General features: G+C 45.3%; 1 protein-coding gene and 1 long non-coding RNA gene across 2 annotated transcripts; one reads left to right on the forward strand and one right to left on the reverse strand.

The window, feature by feature from the left end:
• The first annotated feature begins 544 nt into the window (after nucleotides 1-544).
• On the forward strand, nucleotides 545-15809 carry CRYM (crystallin mu). Its single transcript, XM_025916885.2, has 8 exons — nucleotides 545-796; nucleotides 1285-1438; nucleotides 3383-3445; nucleotides 8021-8122; nucleotides 8606-8789; nucleotides 12202-12323; nucleotides 13235-13319; nucleotides 15463-15809. The coding sequence occupies exons 1-8, from the start codon at nucleotides 627-629 to the stop codon at nucleotides 15525-15527; spliced, it is 945 nt and encodes a 314-aa protein (XP_025772670.1). The 5' UTR covers nucleotides 545-626; the 3' UTR covers nucleotides 15528-15809.
• On the reverse strand, nucleotides 4744-12207 carry LOC147573074 (uncharacterized). The gene is made up of 2 exons (XR_015245691.1): nucleotides 11402-12207; nucleotides 4744-8928 (listed from the first exon to the last, which is right to left on the reverse strand). It is a non-coding gene; the product is annotated as an uncharacterized LOC147573074 (long non-coding RNA).
• Nucleotides 15810-17812: the final 2003 nt, after the last annotated feature.

A 17812-nucleotide genomic window follows, 5' to 3' on the forward strand; every position in this document is an offset into this window, starting at 1 on the left:
TTCCACCTTTTTAAAAGGTGAAGGTTAGGTGAGTTAGTTAACCCAGAAGAAAATTCTGCACTTAAAACAATCAGCAGTGTGGGATCTGGAGGTGGGAGTGAGAGTGGGAGGGAGGTTGGGATAAGAGACTCCAGAAAGGGGCAGAATTGAAAAGAAAACGTTTTTTAAATAACTATCTTCTTTCATCTAAGATCTCCTAGCAGCAGGTAACAATTTAAGAAAAAAAGGAGCCCTGCCTCCGTTTGACCCCTATCTCCCCTCTCTCCTCTTTCCGGGAGAGGACGACAGGTGGGGAAGAACGAGGGTGGGCGCGACTAAGCCCTTTGCAATGACTACAGCTAATTATAGGAATTGTGGAAGTGGACCCAAGAATACTGAACTCCCAGCCCACCCACTGCCTCAACTGCGATCCTGGAGAATTCGTTGCTGGAGGGGACCCAGCTCGGCCCTGGGTTGGGGGTGGGGGGAGGCGTGGGAGACAGGCGGAGGGCGGAGACCAGCGTTGCCCCGCCCCCCAGCTAGGCGGTGACCAGTAGGCGGCACCGCGGCGCCCAGCTTTCATTTAGGGAGCAGCCTCGGGAGCACCGTGCGCTGTGCCCCAGCTGAAATCGAAGGCCCGCGGCGAGATGAGCCGGGCGCCGGCGTTCCTGAGCGCCGCCGAGGTGCTGGAGCACCTCCGCAGCTCCAGCCTCCTCATCCCGCCTTTGGAGGCGGCTCTGGCCAACTTCTCCAGCGGCCCCGACGGAGGCGTCATGCAGCCGGTGCGCACCGTGGTGCCGGTGGCCAAGCACAGGGGGTGAGTGAGAAAGGCGGGGGCCAGGTGCTGGAGAAACTGGAAACGGCGAAGGGAAGGCACGCGAAGGGAAGCAGCGGGAGAAAGGAATAGAGGGCTCGTCTAAATCATTGCTAGTAACAGTTGCCACCTAATATTTGCGCTAACCACAGTACCAAGTGGGCGCTTTACAGGCGTTATCTTGTTTAATTCAACACATTCTCCATATAGGTAGGTATTGATGCAAGCATTTTACTGATGGGGAAAACTGAGACTTAGGTTAACTTACCCAAGGTTACACAGGTAGTTAGTAGCAGAACTAGGATAGTTTTTCTCATCCAGAGGCCGACTCTTATACTCCACATACTGCCTAAAGGAAGGACAGCGGAAATGGGGGGAAGGAGGGACAGTAGGGCAGTGACAGAGGAAAGAGAAAGGAACGTACACTGGGACTTGATAGGGCACCCCAGCATTGCTTGGAAGGGGTTGAAGTTATCCCTCTCTCCTTGCAGCTTCCTGGGGGTCATGCCTGCCTACAGTGCTGCAGAAGACGCCCTGACCACCAAGTTGGTCACCTTCTACGAGGGCCACAGCACCATCTCCATGGTGCCCTCCCACCAGGCCACTGTGCTGCTCTTTGAGCCCAGCAATGGCTCCCTTCTGGCGGTGAGCAACTCCCTGCCTGGGATGAAGTGGGGGCCCCTGGGCCCAGAGCTAGCCTGGAAATTAGTTCTCTGAGAGAGCTGGGTGGAGATTTGATGGGGACCACACGTGCCCCTCTCTGACTATGATGTCTCTGGATACCAGCAACAATGAAGGGTGTCTGTGACTGTGTATCTGTTTCCAGGACTTCCTGAGGATGCACAATCCAGCACCAGAGTGCACCTGCTACTTGAAGTGTGTGACAGTGTGGAAGTAATAATCTCATCATTCTTGTAGATGCTCTTGCCCTGTCCCAGTTACTCCAATATACAGTTCATCAAACTCAGTAGCCAAGGAAACATTTATTTAGTGACTTCTCTAGTGGAAGAAAAGGAGTGTCCTATAATCCCTGGGAGGCTTTTCTGAGAAATACACAGTCACTGGTTTTAACGGTTCATGGTAGTACCAAAATACAGCAGTAGCTCATTCATTGAGCACTTTGTATGTATCAGGCATGGAGGACTCGACTTGTATTAACTCTCCTAATACCTAGAAGCACTCTGTGAGGTAAGTAATATCATTAGCCCCCTTTTGCAGATGAGGAAGCTGAGTCACAGAGCAACTATGCCCATCTTACCCAGGTTTACCTAACTAAGTAAGTGGCATGGCTGGACTGCAGACCTACTCAGTGTAAGTCCAGGGTCTATACTCTCTGGAGACTGTGTCTACTGCCTTTCTAACTGCCACTTACTGAGCACTTACCATGTGCCAGAGAAGAGAATTTGATCTCATTCAATTGTGGCAACATTCCTCTGTGGGAGTTTTTCTTTCACACCCCACTCCCAATTTCTGTTGAGGACTCTGAACCTCAGAGTAGTGGAGCCACTTTGCTGGAGGTCACACAGCTGCTTAGCCAAAGGCCCAGGAATCATTGCTAGGCCTGCCTGATGATGGAGTTTGTACGAACTTGTACTCTGAACCCATGTGCTCTGTGCCCTCCAAGCTGGCTCTGAGACCAGGCAGTTGAGTTGTTAGCTGGGTCAGTCTCCTTCATTCCACCCATACTTCTGGATCTTTAAATCCTCTCTCCTGAATTTCTGGCTCCCCAAGGAACCTGGCTGTATATCACTCCTCTGGGGAGACTGTGTAGCCCTACCCAACCTATACTCATTCTGAGGAGATGACATTCATACCACTACCAATGGTGGTTCCCCCAGAAAGTGGGACCGGCTCAGGCTTTTAAACTAAATGACAAGACCTTAGATCCTTCCTGAATCTGCTCAGTAGTAAGTGATTCGCTTCCTTGTCTATAAAATGAGAATACTGATACTACCTGGGGAGCAACTAAGATGAATAACTTAAAAACAGGAGAATAACACAAAGGATGGTGGTTATTTTTAGCCAGACATAATTCAGAATCCCCTGGGGAGCTTTTGAAAACAAGGGTGTCTGGATGCCTCCCTTAGAGAGATTCCCTGGGCATCTGTATCTTCACAAAGCTCCCCACATGTGTGGTAAGAGTTAAGAGCCAGGTAGAATTTCAGTTAAGAGGTAGAATTTCATGGCCCTTGCACAGATGTCATATGACTTACTCTAATTCCTCAAATTGTTCCTTCATCTGGTGTTTTGAGAGACCGAGAGAAAGAAAATAAAATGGGCAATTCTTGAAGGCTCATCGTGTGCTAGATATTTACATTTATGTGAGTGCTTTAATCCTCACCAAAGTCTTCTGAATGGTTGGCGTTGTCTTTGTTTTTACAGGTGAGCCAAATGGTACTTAGAGATTAAGATATTTCTTCAAAGGTGCATTTCTCATAAGCGGAAAAATTAGCTCCAGATCTGACAGCAAGCCTGTGCTCTTTGTAGGATACTGTGATACTTCCTGACGCTGCTCTTTTTGAGCTGTTTCTTTCTGCTTAAGTCGCGGCTAGGGTTGCCCCTCGCTCACTGCCTCTCCTTTCCTCCAAGGTCATGGATGGAAATGTCATCACCGCAAAGAGAACAGCTGCAGTATCTGCCATCGCCACTAAGGTAAGATTAGTGCCAGCCTGTGTTGTTGGGGTTTGCTGGAGAGCGGGGTTGGGTGCCTCAAGCTTGAAAGCCTAAGGGAGAAGTGAGAGACTTACTTCGGTATTCCTTTGGACATAACTGGAACTCCATAAGCCAAAAATGGGATGTCAGATGAGCACAGGGATTCATGAAACTATTAAATACCACTTAATGAGCACCACTAGATTCCGGGGACCCTACATACCTTATTCCTTATCTTCACATCAACCTTGCAAAGGAGATAGGATGATCTCCATTTGCCACATTTAGGGAATGTGGCTCAGAGAGGTTATGTGAGTTGCCCAAGATCACACAGCTACTGAGAAGCAGAGCAAGAATTTAAAATTTGACTTCTATGACCCCCAGGACTGCTTTGTTGCCCCCTGCCCCCGTACTACACTGCTCCTGGTAAATCAGGGTAGTTGCTGCATAGGCCAAAGCCAATCCTGCACAAGAAGCAGAGGGGGAGATGAAGAGATCCAAGTGCACTCACGTATTCATTCAGCTAGTACCGCCTGAGATCCTACTATATGTTGGGCACTGTTCTAAACATCAGGGATATGGCAGTGAACAAAACAGAGAGTGGCACATGGGGGTTTAAGACAATACACAAGATGAAAAGTGAAGCACACAGTTTGGTTTGCTAAGAAAATAATTAACCAACAACAAACTCTTTTTGAGTTAATAACATGCTAGGATTTGCTTTTAAAAAAAACCCACTACCGACCAAAAACAGATAGTGTGCTGCTTGAAAATAAAGCAGAATCGAGAATACTGGGGAGGGTGACCTTCCGAATTACCCACGGAAGATCTCATTCACCAAGAAGGTGACATTTGAGTAAAAACTGAAGGAAGTAAGTGGGGGAAGGGGCACTCTTCAGGCGAAAGGGAAAGCAAGTGAAGGGGGCGATGATGTTCCTGAGCACTGTCAGGACATCCTACAAAAAAAGCAGTATCTTTAGAGGTTAGCGTTACAGAGAAGAGGCTTGGAAAGCTGGGTGTCTTTCACGTGAGATGGGAATGTATACGGTTTGCTGAGCTGGTTTAGGAGTTTATGAGGAATGAGCATAAAGAGGTATGGGGTCTGGGGCGCAGCAGAGACCAGGTGTTCAGATTGTGAGCGTGTTAAGGTCTTCTAAACACAAGATGGGGAGGGAAGAATGTAAGAATTAACCTGAGAATTGTGTAGGAAGGGGGCAGATCACACACCTGGATGAAATGGTTTTTTGAAGCATATCCAGACCCAACTCAGACTGAAATAGTCAAGGGACTCCTTGAGATATATATACTCACTGGTACAATTACTGCCTTTCATTTATTTGTAAAGGACTCTGGTCTTTTTCAGAAGAACTTCCAACCCATTGTCTTGATGTATCTTTCGGTTTCTGTGAGGGAGGGAGAACAAGTATTATTGGCCTCATTTCGTCCTAGAGATGGAGACTAGGACTTCCTGAAGTCATATAAGCCACGTAGCTATGGGATCCTCTGAGACTGCCTGGTCTTCATGGCCCAGGTCTGTGGTTTCCAACTCAAGCTATGCAGCAGCCATCACCTGGGGAATGTCTTTAAAAATTCAGATCCCCAAAACACAGATTTGAAATCACTAAGGGTGGGGCCCAAGAAAATGGTTGTTGTGTTGTTTTTTTTTTTTTTAATAGTCTCTGGTTACTTCTGATGATCAACCAGGTTTGAAAACCAAAATCTCATAGACCCAGCTCCCAGTTACACCGTGCTTTTTTTTTTTTTTTTTTTGCATTGATAAAAATCTGCACTCCCATAAGAGTTGAGAATCATTGAGCTGATGCTTCAGAGTTTAGGCTGCAACTTCCCAGCTTTATGCCCAGGGGTGCAGATGGGTTATTTCAATAAGGAACTAAAGGTCTATTACACTTTTTGCCCTGGAAGAGAGAGTGTTTTCTTTTCCACCACTTCTCATTCATTTAGGGCTTTGGGGAGGAGGATGAGAAGTATAAGAGGTTCTCGGGTTTGTCAGTCACTGCAACTTCTTTGCATTTGGATTGCACATACCCTGAGTTGTGGATTCTGACATGCTTTTTCAAGGTGACAGTACATATCAGAGTTTATCCCTGGCACGCATTTATTTGGCAAATAATTGAGTGCCCACTAGAGGCCAGGCCCAGTGCTCAGTCTGGGGCATAGAATGGTAAGTAAAACCAGATACAGTACCTGCCATCATGGAACACAAGAGTCTATTTGGGGAAACAGATATTAACCCAAAGATCACACCAATACCTGTGAAACTATTACCTAGACAAATACATCGAGTGCAAGAGGTGAAGTGCAATGAGAGTGTGTAACAGGAGGTCTGTGGGATTTGGAAAGGCTCTTCTGGTGGAAGGGATATCTGAGGAGAGATATGAAGGATAGGAGGAGTTACTTGTGAAGGACAGAGAGAAAAATATTTCATGCATAGGAAAGAACCTGTGCAAAGGCCCTGTGGTTGATGGTAGCACACGTGCTTGGGAATTTGCAAAGAAGCCAGTGTGGCTGAAGGACAGGAATTGCAGAGGAACATGGCCTGAGAGGGGGCTGGAGAGATGGCAGGGCTACATCTAGTGCTGTTCATTAGCAAATGCAGATGACACACACACTTCCAAGCTCTTTAAGTAAGAAACCTAGCAGATTCATATACATGTTTTTAATTATTTGCATGCTATGGGAAAAAGAATGAAGTACCACTAATCCTGCTATGATTTAATACATCTTATAAATGTTATGCTATTTAGGAAAAGAGATGTCTATTGTAACATTATTACCAAGGCAACAAATTATCAAGTAAGACAATCAATCAGAATTAGAGATTTAGTTTCACAAGTTGAAGGTTTGTTTTACAGGACACTGCAATGATTTCTAAAGCCCAAGTGTACTTCAAAGAATAGATTCATATTAACTAAGAACAGGAAAAAAATTGATTTAGTAAAGGAAAAATCACCTAATTCTCCTTGTTGGATAAGAGCATAACATTGCTTGTTTTGTTGATATTGTAATTTTGAAAACTTCCCAAGTCAGATACCTTGAACTATATTTTATGGCACAAAATGGTATCTCTCCTTCTGTAGCTACAGGAGAGATGAACATCTGCTACTATTTCTGTGACTCCTTTTTGCTAGTAATTAATAATTAAAGAGACTTTCACTTTTAGGATTACATTCCAGAAATTCAATAATTAATATTGAAGAAAGAACAGACTCAAATTTTACTGAATGAAATACAGAAAAGGCAGAAGAGGTTCTTTCTTTCTTTCTCTCTCTCTCTCTCTCTCCCCCTACCTTCCTCTCTCTCTCTCTCTCTCTTTTTTTTAAGTAGGCTTCATGTCTAGCATGGAGCCCAGTGTGGGGCTTGAACTCACAACCCTGAGATCAAGACCTGAACTGAGATCAAGAGTTGAATGCTCAACTGACTGAGACACTCAGGCACCCCACAAGAGGCTCTTATTTAATATGGATGGTGTGCCAGTAGGTCTGAACCCCAAATGATTTTTGCCACCTGTCCCAGGGACATTTAGCAATATCTGGAGACATTTTTGGTTTTGTCACAACTAGGGGAAGTAGGAGATGCTACAAGTATCAAATGCATAGAGGCCAGCGATGCTGCTAAACATCCTGTAATACACAGGAGAGCCCATGCACCCGTTTCTGCTGACAAAGAATTATCCAGCCCAAATGTCAGTCATGCTGAGGTTCAGGAACCCTGCTTTACTTCCTACACATAATAGGAGATTTGTGCCAAATCTGTGCACATGAGACTGTCTCTGCCCTCATGGGCTTACAGATCAGTACAAGAAAATAAATCTGTAAAGAAATAAGTGCTGTGAAGGGATGACTTCTATCAGGGGGGTCAGGAAGATTTCACCTTAGAGATGATACTTGATATGAGTTGATCATAGAACCCCACTCCCAAACACAGACACATGTACATCCTTAGCAGGTGCCACAAATGCCAGGTCTACACTCCTCTTTAAAGGAAGATGGAGGCTGAGAAAGGATCAGCAGTGGGCTTCGAAAATATAACGGAGAGCCTTGAGTTGCAAGGAAGGGCCCATGGATTCCAGGTAGCTCTTAGAAGTAACTCAGGGCTCTGAGAAGTGGGTGTGGCCTATCATGTCCCCAAGATGGGGTGGCACAGGAGAAAGAATGTGGTCTTTGGAGAATGAAGGGTGTGGTTTTTGGAGCCCCACTGTGCCATTTAATAGTTGTAGGACCCTGCAAGTTACTTAACCTCTCTGGACCCCAATTTCTTCATCTAGAAGAGGAGGATAAAAATAGGAGTGCCTTGCTCACAGGGTGATTGCCTGGACTAAATGAGACCATGAGGGTAAAGCATTGGCATATATTAGGGGCTCCCTGAAGGCTCCTTCCTCCCCTCCACACTCTGCAGAGGAGAAACTGAAACACGAAGTATCATCTCCTTCATTGCCCAAGAGATAGTGAGGGAGCTAAAGATAGGGCCAAAGACACCTGATACTCAGACTGTGTTTGTTCTTCACCTGGCTGCTCTGTCTCCCTTGACCTTTGCCACCTGGTTTCTCTCAAATAGTTTTTGAAACCACCCAGCAGTGAAGTGTTGTGCATCCTTGGGGCTGGGGTCCAGGCCTATAGCCACTACGAGGTCTTCACAGAACAGTTCTCCTTCAAAGAGGTAAGTCCAGGGAAGGCTAGGGGAGAAGAGGAGAGGGAGCGATCGTGACCTTTATCTATACTCCTTCACTGCAACATGGGCAATTCTGAAATAGTTAGGTCAAGAGTCTGATCTAGACCATTCTTGTTTTTTTTAACGTTTGTTTATTTGTTCATGAGAGAGAGAGAGAATGCCTGCGTGCCTGCGTGCTAACAGGGGAGGGGCAGAGAGAAAGAGGGAGACAGAGAATCCCAAGCAGGCCCCACACTGTCGGCACGGAGCCTGATGTGGGCTCGATCCCACGAACCGTGAGATCATGACCTGAGCCGAAATCAAGAGTTGGACGCTTAACCAACAGAGCCACCCAGGCACACCCATAGGGGATGATGTAAATCCCCTTACCCCAGAGTGGCTCAACTTTCCCCTGGCACCAACGAAACATAATAAAACATAAACAGACAAACAATCATGGCACCAATGTCCCTCTTGTTACCCCCAATGAAGGTGAGGATATGGAACCGCACCAAAGAACATGCAGAGAAGTTTGCAGACACAGTTCAAGGAGAGGTACAGGTCTGTTCGTCGGTCCAGGAGGCGGTGACAGGTGCAGATGTGATCATCACAGTCACCATGGCAACAGAGCCCATTTTGTTTGGTGAATGGGTGAAGCCGGGGGCTCACATCAATGGTAAGCAGAGTGGCTCCCGGAGCCATGGGTAGATGGTGGCCATAGTTGTCCCTGGGCTGAACTAAGTGGCTGCATCTGCAGAGCTATTTTCCTCATGCAAACGACCAAGCTTTTTAAGGCCCTCAGGAACATGTGATCCCTGAAAAACAATATTCACTCAAAAGTTTGAAACAAAAATCCTGAACCAGAAGCTTATACATTTAAGTTCTATAAAATGTAACATTTTGGCAAGTGATCAGTCACAGCTAAGTTCTTAAATGTAATGGAATTTAAATTACAAAAGTCAAATGATTCCTTCTTTCTTAAAAATACTTAGAATTACCCCCTGAAAAAGTTTTTTTTTAAATTATAGCACAAAAGACATTTAATATGACATGTGGATGCTATTTAATATGTGTGATAGGATGGGTGAGACTCCAACCATAAGAGTTCCTGGGGCTTCTGAGGATTCTCAAATGACTCTGGAGGTTATAGCAAGAGCTGGTCTCTGTCGAATATTTACTGTTGCAGGTGCTGTTCTAAATTCTTTATTTGTATTACATCATTCAATCCTTACAACAACCTTATGAGGTAGGAGATATTCTTATCATTACCTTCATTTTATAGGTGGGTAAACCAAGGCATAGAGAGATTAAGTGACTTGCCCAAAGCCAGAGGTTCTTAGTGGTAGAGCTGGGATCTGAACTGAAGCAATCTACCATCAGAGCACAAGCTCTTCAATTTTACTACTCTCTATTATCTTCCAAAAAGAAGACTGGAATCTGGTGAGCAAGGAGGGCAAATACTAGGGGTTTAAACACGTTTTCAGTGCCCTCTGTTCTGGTGACAACCACCTGGCGTGAACTCAGAAGCTCAGAATTCTGTACACATTGGCAGAGAGCAGGCAGAAGCCCAGTGTCATGGTTGCGCATCCAATCACAAATGTGTCCTGAATCCCTACCATGTGACAGGCACTATTCTAGATGCTGGGGAGGCCAAAATAAGCCAGCACTCGGGGACATTTGCTTTCCTGATGCTTACATTCAGGTGAAAGGAAATCGACAACAAACAGCTAAGCAAATAGATGGACTAGATGGTTCCAGGTAAGGGGAAGTTCTGTGAAGGAAACCAGTGTGTGGCTTGCCTGAGGAATGGGCCAACACGAAGTGAAGGTCTCAGCTTGTGTGGGACTGGTGTTATGATGTGAGTCCAGAGGGTAGGCAGGCAAGAGATGGGTCAGTTCTGGCTTTGTGACAGTGAGACCATTTCTGGAAGGACTCGGGAAATCAAAAGAAACCAGTTCTTGGTAAAATGGACAAGAGCTGAATGTTCAGCCAGACCGACTTGATTTTTTTCTTTTTCAGCTTAAAGCAGTACATATGTATTATCTTGCAGTTTCTGTGGTTTTGGGGGTCTGGGCATGGGTTAGCTGGGGCCTCTGCTCACACAAGGAGGAAATCAAGGTGTTGTCTGAGCTGCGGTCTCATCTAGAGCTCAGAGCCCTCTTCCAGGGCTAGGTGGTTGTGCAGATGCTTCACATTGTTAAGAGAGGAATACTGGTTTCCTGGGGGCTGTTCTCAGCTCCTGGAGGCTGTCCACGTTCCTTGTATGTCTGTTTCATCCTCAAAGCCAGCAACAGAGAATCTCTCTCACACTGTGACTCTCCAGGAAGTGCTGCCTAAATCTTGAGTCCAGGCATCCCTTCTATTTCCCTAGCCCAAAGACAAAATTGGCTTAGGCGTTTACAGAGGCATCAAATATATTTCAGAAAAGTATGTTACAAGTGTGGTTGACAGGGAGACACCAACAACAGATTTTACTTACTTTACAGCTTGGCTAAGAGATAGGCCTGATTTCACCCCCACCCTGCACCCTCTCCCCGCTGCCCCAGCTGGGGTCTGACCCTCACCCGTTCTTGCTCCACTGGAGCAAGGCCAGGGCCCAGACTGAGTGAGACCCCTCCCTTCACTGCCTGGCCCACCTCCATCTGCCCCAGTGGCCTCACAGGACCCTTTGAAAACTCCCCCTGCTCAGAAGAACTGGGGCAGGAGAGGGTTGGGGGGAGGGGATGCAAGTGCAATGAGAAGAGGTGGCTTGAGAAGCTAGGATTTTTCCCACCAGCTTATGATTTATTTACGAGCTTCATTTAGTTAGTGCTTTTGTTCTACAGAACTCCCCACGCAAATGCCCTTTGAGAAGGACATTTTTATACCAATCTCGTTGAAAATTAGAGTAGGGGACAACAGCAGGAGAGGGAACAAGTAGAGAAAACTGGACACAATGTGGGAAGGCGCATAAATGCCACCTTATGTGGGTGCAAGGCTTTATAACGGCTTCCAAAGACTAGCTGGCCGTGGGCTGGATCCAGCCAGCAGATGTGTTTTGTTTGGACCATAGTGTGCTCTAAAAATCAAGAAATAACACATGCAAATAGATTTCCTGCTTCTCTTTAAAAAAAATAATAAAAGAAAGAAGGGGAGAATATCTAACAGCGGCCCTGCATTCTCATGGCCACAATTAGCTGGAGATGAATGGTGGCTGCCCTCTTTACAAGGGCCAGCTTTCTTCTGTGTACCAAGGGCTCCACCATTTCCAATCCAGCCCCTCTGACCAGCTTTGCTCATGTTCCTTACCTGCCTGGCCTTGTGGACTTTTGGTGGCAGCCTCTGTGTTATCCTACGTGCCGGTGCCAGGAGGCATGATTCCTTGGATTCATCATTATGTTGCTGGGCTCACTGCAAAGGATGTGATATCTCGGTGCCAGGATGGAGCCAGTTTCCTCTCTACTGGGGCTTCTCCGTGAGCCTGGCACTGGGCTCCTTTGTCATGAGTGAAGAGATAAATGGTTGGGGGTGAGGAGTGGGAAGGATTCAGAACCAAGCAGATTGATAGAAGATGGAGGAGTGTAGGGTGTGAATAAGCTGTAAGTGATGTCTCTGTTCCCAGAATTTTATAAAGAGGTCACTGCCCCCAATAAACAAACAGAAAAGGCATCAAAGGGCCCAGGAGCATGTCTTAGATACACAACCATGGCCAACACCTTCGGTTCTTTGAGCCTCCTTTGTGCACCTTGTAAATGGAAATCAGACATGAAGCGTACTTGTGAGGATTATAAATAAAATGTGCGAAACATCCCACAGATAGCAGGCAGCCAATAAATGAATGCTAAGTTGCCTCAAAATCTCTTAGAAAGATCTTGGTATGAAATGCAAAAAAAAAAAAAAAAAAAAAAAAAGACAGGCATTATTCTTATTGATGAGTGTTCAGTCTTGCTGATTGGGGAGGCTGGCATTGGGAAATGAGGCATCCCAAATCTGAGTGTTCCCCTGTGTTCTGTGTCACCTCCTTTTCCCCACCCCTCCTCCACTTTTTGGCACGTGTAGTGTCCCTTGCCTCTATTTCTGGGTTCAGGGTCCGTTTTGCTGTCTCTTAGCCATTGGAGCGAGCAGACCCGACTGGAGAGAGCTGGACGACGAGCTGATGAAACAGGCTGTGCTGTATGTGGATTCCCAAGAGGCTGCCCTGAAAGAGTCTGGAGATGTCCTCCTGTCAGGGGTGAGCCTCTCCTCCTGGTGGGCTGCTGTCCAGCTGGCCTCACCTGGATGCCAGGGTTTCATTAACCTTCCCTGCCTTTTGGACTGTTCCAGACCTCAGTCACTCCTACCTCTTTGTGGGTGACAGCCCCTAAACATCTCTCAACCCTTTCTAATTCCCTTCTGGAATAATGTGGCCATTATGTTAATGACATGTGTTTTCCTGTCCCCTTTGCCTGGAGAGCAGCTTGATGGATTTTTCCCATCGGACTGAGCTGTCCTATGAAGCAGTAAGATTGGGAGATAAGTGGCTGGCAACCTTCCCAATGTGGCCAACAAAGTAAGACTGGGGTTGACCACGTTCTGGCCTTATTCTTCTGTAATCAGAACATAGGAGCAAGAAGAGGGCTGCCAAAATGAGCGTTAAGATAAGAATATGCTTATTTCCTCACTGACAGACTGTCTTGGCTGGACATTCTCCTGGCTACAAACTTGTATCTCTGCATTCATGGTATATCACAAAGGCAGGTATTATGCAAAAAAAATATATAAATATATAGGTGTGTGTGTATAATTATATTATGATTATATATTATACAATAATTATAATTATTATATTATATGTTATATATAATACATATGAGTTATATATAATTATAATATTATATATAACATATAACACATATTATATATGTTATATATAATATATGTGTGTTATATGTAATAATTATAATTATATTATATATAGATACATATGTAACACATATATATATTATATATATCCTTTTTTTAATGGGGGGAGCCAGTTTACAAATGGTCTTTTTGTCAAGAACCTCATCCAGTTCTGGGTGCTCTCCCTGCCCCTGCTTCAGAACCTGGCCAGAGCAGACACTGGCTCCATGGCCCCCGGGTCAGTGTGTGTTCATTTCACAGGCTGAGATCTTTGCTGAGCTGGGAGAAGTGGTGAGGGGAGTCAAGCCAGCGCACTGCGACAAGACCACGGTGTTCAAGTCTTTAGGTAAGGACTGTTGCTCCCAGGGCACACTCCAGCCAGAGCACAAGGGCAGGCTTGCCCATTGGTGCAAAGGGGAATGAGTCGCTGGACTCTGTATTTGAGTCATGAAATCTGTCATTTGAGTCAATTATTTATGTGTGTTAGCACAGTAGGTAGTAAGCCCATGAACTCTGGAACTGGGTGGTTCTGGGTGGGATTCCCTTCTCTGCCATTCCCTGGATATGCGTCCTTGGGCAAGTGACCTCAGTGACCTCACTCCATCTGAGCCACAGTATCTTCACTACCTGTTCCCTTCAGTGTTTATGAGAATTAAGTGACATGTGTATGTGTGTAAAATGATTTGTATACAGCAAGTGTCAGCAGCAAATCATTTGGACTTAGATCTAAATGAAAGTCAGAAGAAGGTATCCTTCAGAGGTGGGGGTAAGGATGTTTAAAGACAGGGAGCTTGGGGTGCCTGGGTGGCTCAGTCAGTTGAGCGTCTGACTTTGACTCAGGTCATGATCTCACAGTTCATGGGTTCAAGCCCTGCGTTAGGCTCTGTGCTGACAGCTCAGAACCTGGAGCCTGCTTCAGATTCTGTGCGTATGTGTCTCTCTCTCTGCCCCTTCCCTGCTTGTGCTCTGTCTCTCTCTATCTCTCAAAAGTAAACAAATGTTAAAAAAAAATTGTTTTTAAGACAGGAAGCTTAAGGGAAATGGCAGGGAGACCTACCAGAAGAGACCCACCCAGGAATTACAGCCTGAGACCCCTTTTTGTCCTTCCTTCCCTACCCTCCTACTTGCTGATTTGATGGGGACTTCCATGGGGAGCCCCATTGCCAACAGAAGCCCAACAAAGGATGGGCTCCCAGTGGCCAGTCTGCCCCTCAGCCCAGCAACTTTACCCCCCACTCGGAGTTAAGGAAATGGACGCACATGATAACAGAGCTGATAGTCAGCTGATACACCTAAAATATTGAAATACTCCCAAACTGGTTGATAAATAGTTATTGCCCTGAGCCCCCAAGAATGTCTTCCACCCTTCTCCCAAGATCTTGCCTATTTCCTATGATCAAGAACCCAAAGCTTTAATGCTTGGCAGAACATTTAGAGTACTCTGGCCACCTAGCATCCATGCCAATGGGTCAGTATCCGTGCCTTGCTGCCTTTTAAATATATTTTCAAAATCTCTCATGCACAGGGAGACAGGAAAAAGCAGTGTAAACTTTACCCAGAGCTTGGTTCAAAGACATCACACTGATCCAGTTGTGATGGAAAATTTCAGAGTTCAGAGATCAGAGGTCAGCAACCCCTTCAGCAGACCATACTGCAGAAATCTGCTGTGCCCTTCTGAGCAATTTTTGTTTTCTTGCTTTGGGGATTGGTTTATTGGCACAGCTTTCCATCTAGCAGGTGCATATTAAACACCTATTATGTATCAGACTCCGTACTGGATGTAGTGGTGACTACAAAAATTAGTAAAAATCATACCTGTCCTTTAAAAACACATATCCACTTGAGGTTAAGCTTCATATGCAAAACAATAAGATAAGTGGGGTTGCTGAAGGATGCAGGGTTTGGACTAGACCAAGGGTCTGCAAACTATAGCCTGTGGGCGATACTCGGCCCACCTCCTGTTTCTGTCCTGCCTTCAAGCTGGGAATAGTTTCTAATCAAATGACTAGAAAACAAAAAAGAAGAAGAATATTTTGTGACGGATGAAAATCACATGAAATTCAAACTTCAGTGTCCATAAAGAAAGTTTTACTGGAACATGGCCAGGGTCGTTTGCTTACCTATCATGTATGACTGCTTTTGCCCCACAATGGCAGAGTTGATTGCAACAGAGACCATAGGGCTTGCAAAGCCTAAATATTGACCATCCGGCTGTTCACAGAAAGTTTTCAGCACGCTAAATTAAACTTTGAAGGACATTTAAAATGTGTTTGGTGGGCATTTCTTGCTTAGCATCTTTTCCCTGCTTCACCCTGTCCTTCGCAGACCTTCCAAGCCTAAATGCACCTCTGGATATGAGTACGTTTTTACCCCAATAGGCATGGTTAGCAGCACAGACAGTGAGTCAGGAAACTGCCAGTCACAGGGCCTGGACTGTTCCTGGGAATGGTGTTCTGACAAAAAGTGAACCACATTTCTGCCCCTTCCAGGAATGGCGGTGGAAGACCTGGTTGCAGCCAAACTAGTGTACGATTCCTGGTCATCTGGCAAATGAAACGAAGGAACTTTGCGTGGAGGTAGATGCAACAGCTCAAGGGATGTTGTTACCAGCTCCCTTGCAATTTCTAGATCAAATGAGGGAACCCGAGGTACAGTGAGCTATAGTTTTGAGCTTATCGTGTCTTACCTTAAATAATGAGATCCCCATTTGTGTGTGTAGTTGGAAAGAAAAACTAGGTGGCCATTTCTTCTGTTACACCAGATTATAGTGATGCTCTGTTTCCCCCCGTATTTCACTGCATTTTGTAATTCCTTGAAATAAAGCATTTTCCAAGTCTGCAGTTCTCACTGTGGTCCTTTCTGTCCCCCATGGAAGAGGAAGTGAGGAAAGCAGGTGCTCCCATTCACTCCCTGGGGGAGTTCCAATGACCATAATTAAATTTTTTAAATTATTTAAATTATTTAAATTAGTATACAATTCCTGTAATAAAATTCACCAGTTTAAAGTATACAATTCAATGGTTTTTAGCATGTTCACAGGGTGCAACCGTCCACTGTCTGATTCCAGAACATTTCATCACTCCCCAAATGAAACCTGGTGCACATTAGCAGTCACTCCGCTTTTCCCCTTTTTCCCAGTCTCTGCCAACAACTGATCTGCTTTCTATCTTTATGGACTTGCCTCTCCTGGACATTTCATATAAATGGAATCATGCTTTATGTAGACTTGTTTCTGGCTTCTCATTATTTAAATTTCAAGGAACAATGGAGCTTCTATATTGGTCAGGACTTCTTTGGTCACAGGTGGTAGAGACCACAACTCAAACTACCCTAGGCAGAATGATTGAAAGAACGAATGAATGAGGAATGGAATATATTGGCTCTTACAATTCAGAAGTACACAGGTAACTGCTCACAGCTACAGCTGTATCCAGGGCTCCAAGTATCCATAGGACCCAGTCTTGCTCTCTCCATCCCTCAGCTCTGTTTTCTTCAGTGTTGGCTCCATTACCGAGTAACTTTTCCCCTGGCTGTCCTCTTCGGCAACGCTAGCAGAAATGGAGATTATCCCACAATTCGAAGGACCATCTAGGTGATGTGCCCATTTCTGTGCCTAACACTGTAGCTAAATGAGATGGAATACTCTGGCACAGTCCAGTGCCATGTGCCTGTCCCTGAAACAAACACATCCTCCCACTGTTCTGATGCTGCTATTATCCGGGCCTGGGTCACATGCCCCCATTGAAGTCCAGAGTGGAATTAGTCCACCTGACCACATGAGCTAACAGAAGAGAAGGGGGCTCTTAGCATAAAGAGGGAGGAATGGGTATTGGGTGGACAAATCTACAGATGTCACTAAAGTATCAGTGTTGAGAGGTTCATTAGGAATTATCTAGTCCAACCTTCTCGTCTTCCAGATGAGGAAACTGAGGTGAGTTTTCGCTAGCTCCCCCAATTCACTAGCAGAGTTATGTTGCTCTTGTCCTGCCAAAGACCCCTCCCCCATCCGAATCCACTCCCACTCCTAGTCTGGCTATGAGATAAGTCAACAGCAAAGAAAAACATTTTCTATTGCTTTGTTTTCCTACACAAACTCCTAACAGTTCTTCTTCATGCTATAGAATGAATCCACAAGTTCACCCATTCCCCTACTCACCTCCCCTCTGGTAACCATTAGTTTGTTCTCTGTAGGTAAGAATCTGTTTTCTGGTTATTTTTTTTTCCTTTGTTCATTTGTTTCTTAAATTCTACATAGGAGTGAAATCATATGGCTTAGCCACAAGTTTATCATGTTTGCCAGGCTGTCTGGATAGGGGCCTTTGCACTGGAATAAAATATCGATGCGATCTGCTTTTGCACATCTCAAGTGACGATGAAGTCCTTCTGGGGAACTTAATGGTCACAACCCTAAGGGATGTGTAGAGAAGGATGTGTGATAATGGGATTATTCAAAGGGCCTCAATTACAGTAATTTCTCTGACATTGGCCATAGCAACTTCTTTCTAGATATGTCTCCTGAGGCAAGGGAAAGAGAAGCAAGAATAAACTATTGAGAGTACATAAAAATAAAAAGCTTCCGGGGCACCTGGGTGGCTCAATTAAGCGTCTGACTTCTGTTCAGGTCATGATCTCTCAGTTCATGAGTTTGAGCCCCACCTCAGGCTGTGTGCTGCAGCTCAGAGCCTGGAGCCTGCTTCCAATTCTGTGTCTCCCTCTCTTTCTATCTATGCCTCCCCTACTCACACTCTTTCTCTCTCAAAAATAAATAATAAAAAATTTTAATAAAAAGCTTCTGCACAGCAAAGGAAACAACCAACAAAACTAAAAGACAACCTACTG

This window comes from Puma concolor, chromosome E3 (genome assembly GCF_028749965.1).
Source record: "Puma concolor isolate L17-30 chromosome E3, mPumCon1.1.hap2, whole genome shotgun sequence".
In the NCBI taxonomy this organism is placed as follows: domain Eukaryota; kingdom Metazoa; phylum Chordata; class Mammalia; order Carnivora; family Felidae; genus Puma; species Puma concolor.

What these genes read in the sequence shown, in the direction of transcription:
- CRYM (XM_025916885.2), top strand. Translation starts at nt 627, where the DNA reads ATGAGCCGGGCGCCGGCGTTCCTGAGCGCCGCCGAGGTGCTGGAGCAC. An exon ending in AACAGTTCTCCTTCAAAGAG is followed by an intron (nt 8,123 to 8,605) that starts GTAAGTCCAGGG and finishes CCCCCAATGAAG; the next exon opens with GTGAGGATATGGAACCGCAC. An exon ending in GAGATGTCCTCCTGTCAGGG is followed by an intron (nt 12,324 to 13,234) that starts GTGAGCCTCTCC and finishes TTCATTTCACAG; the next exon opens with GCTGAGATCTTTGCTGAGCT.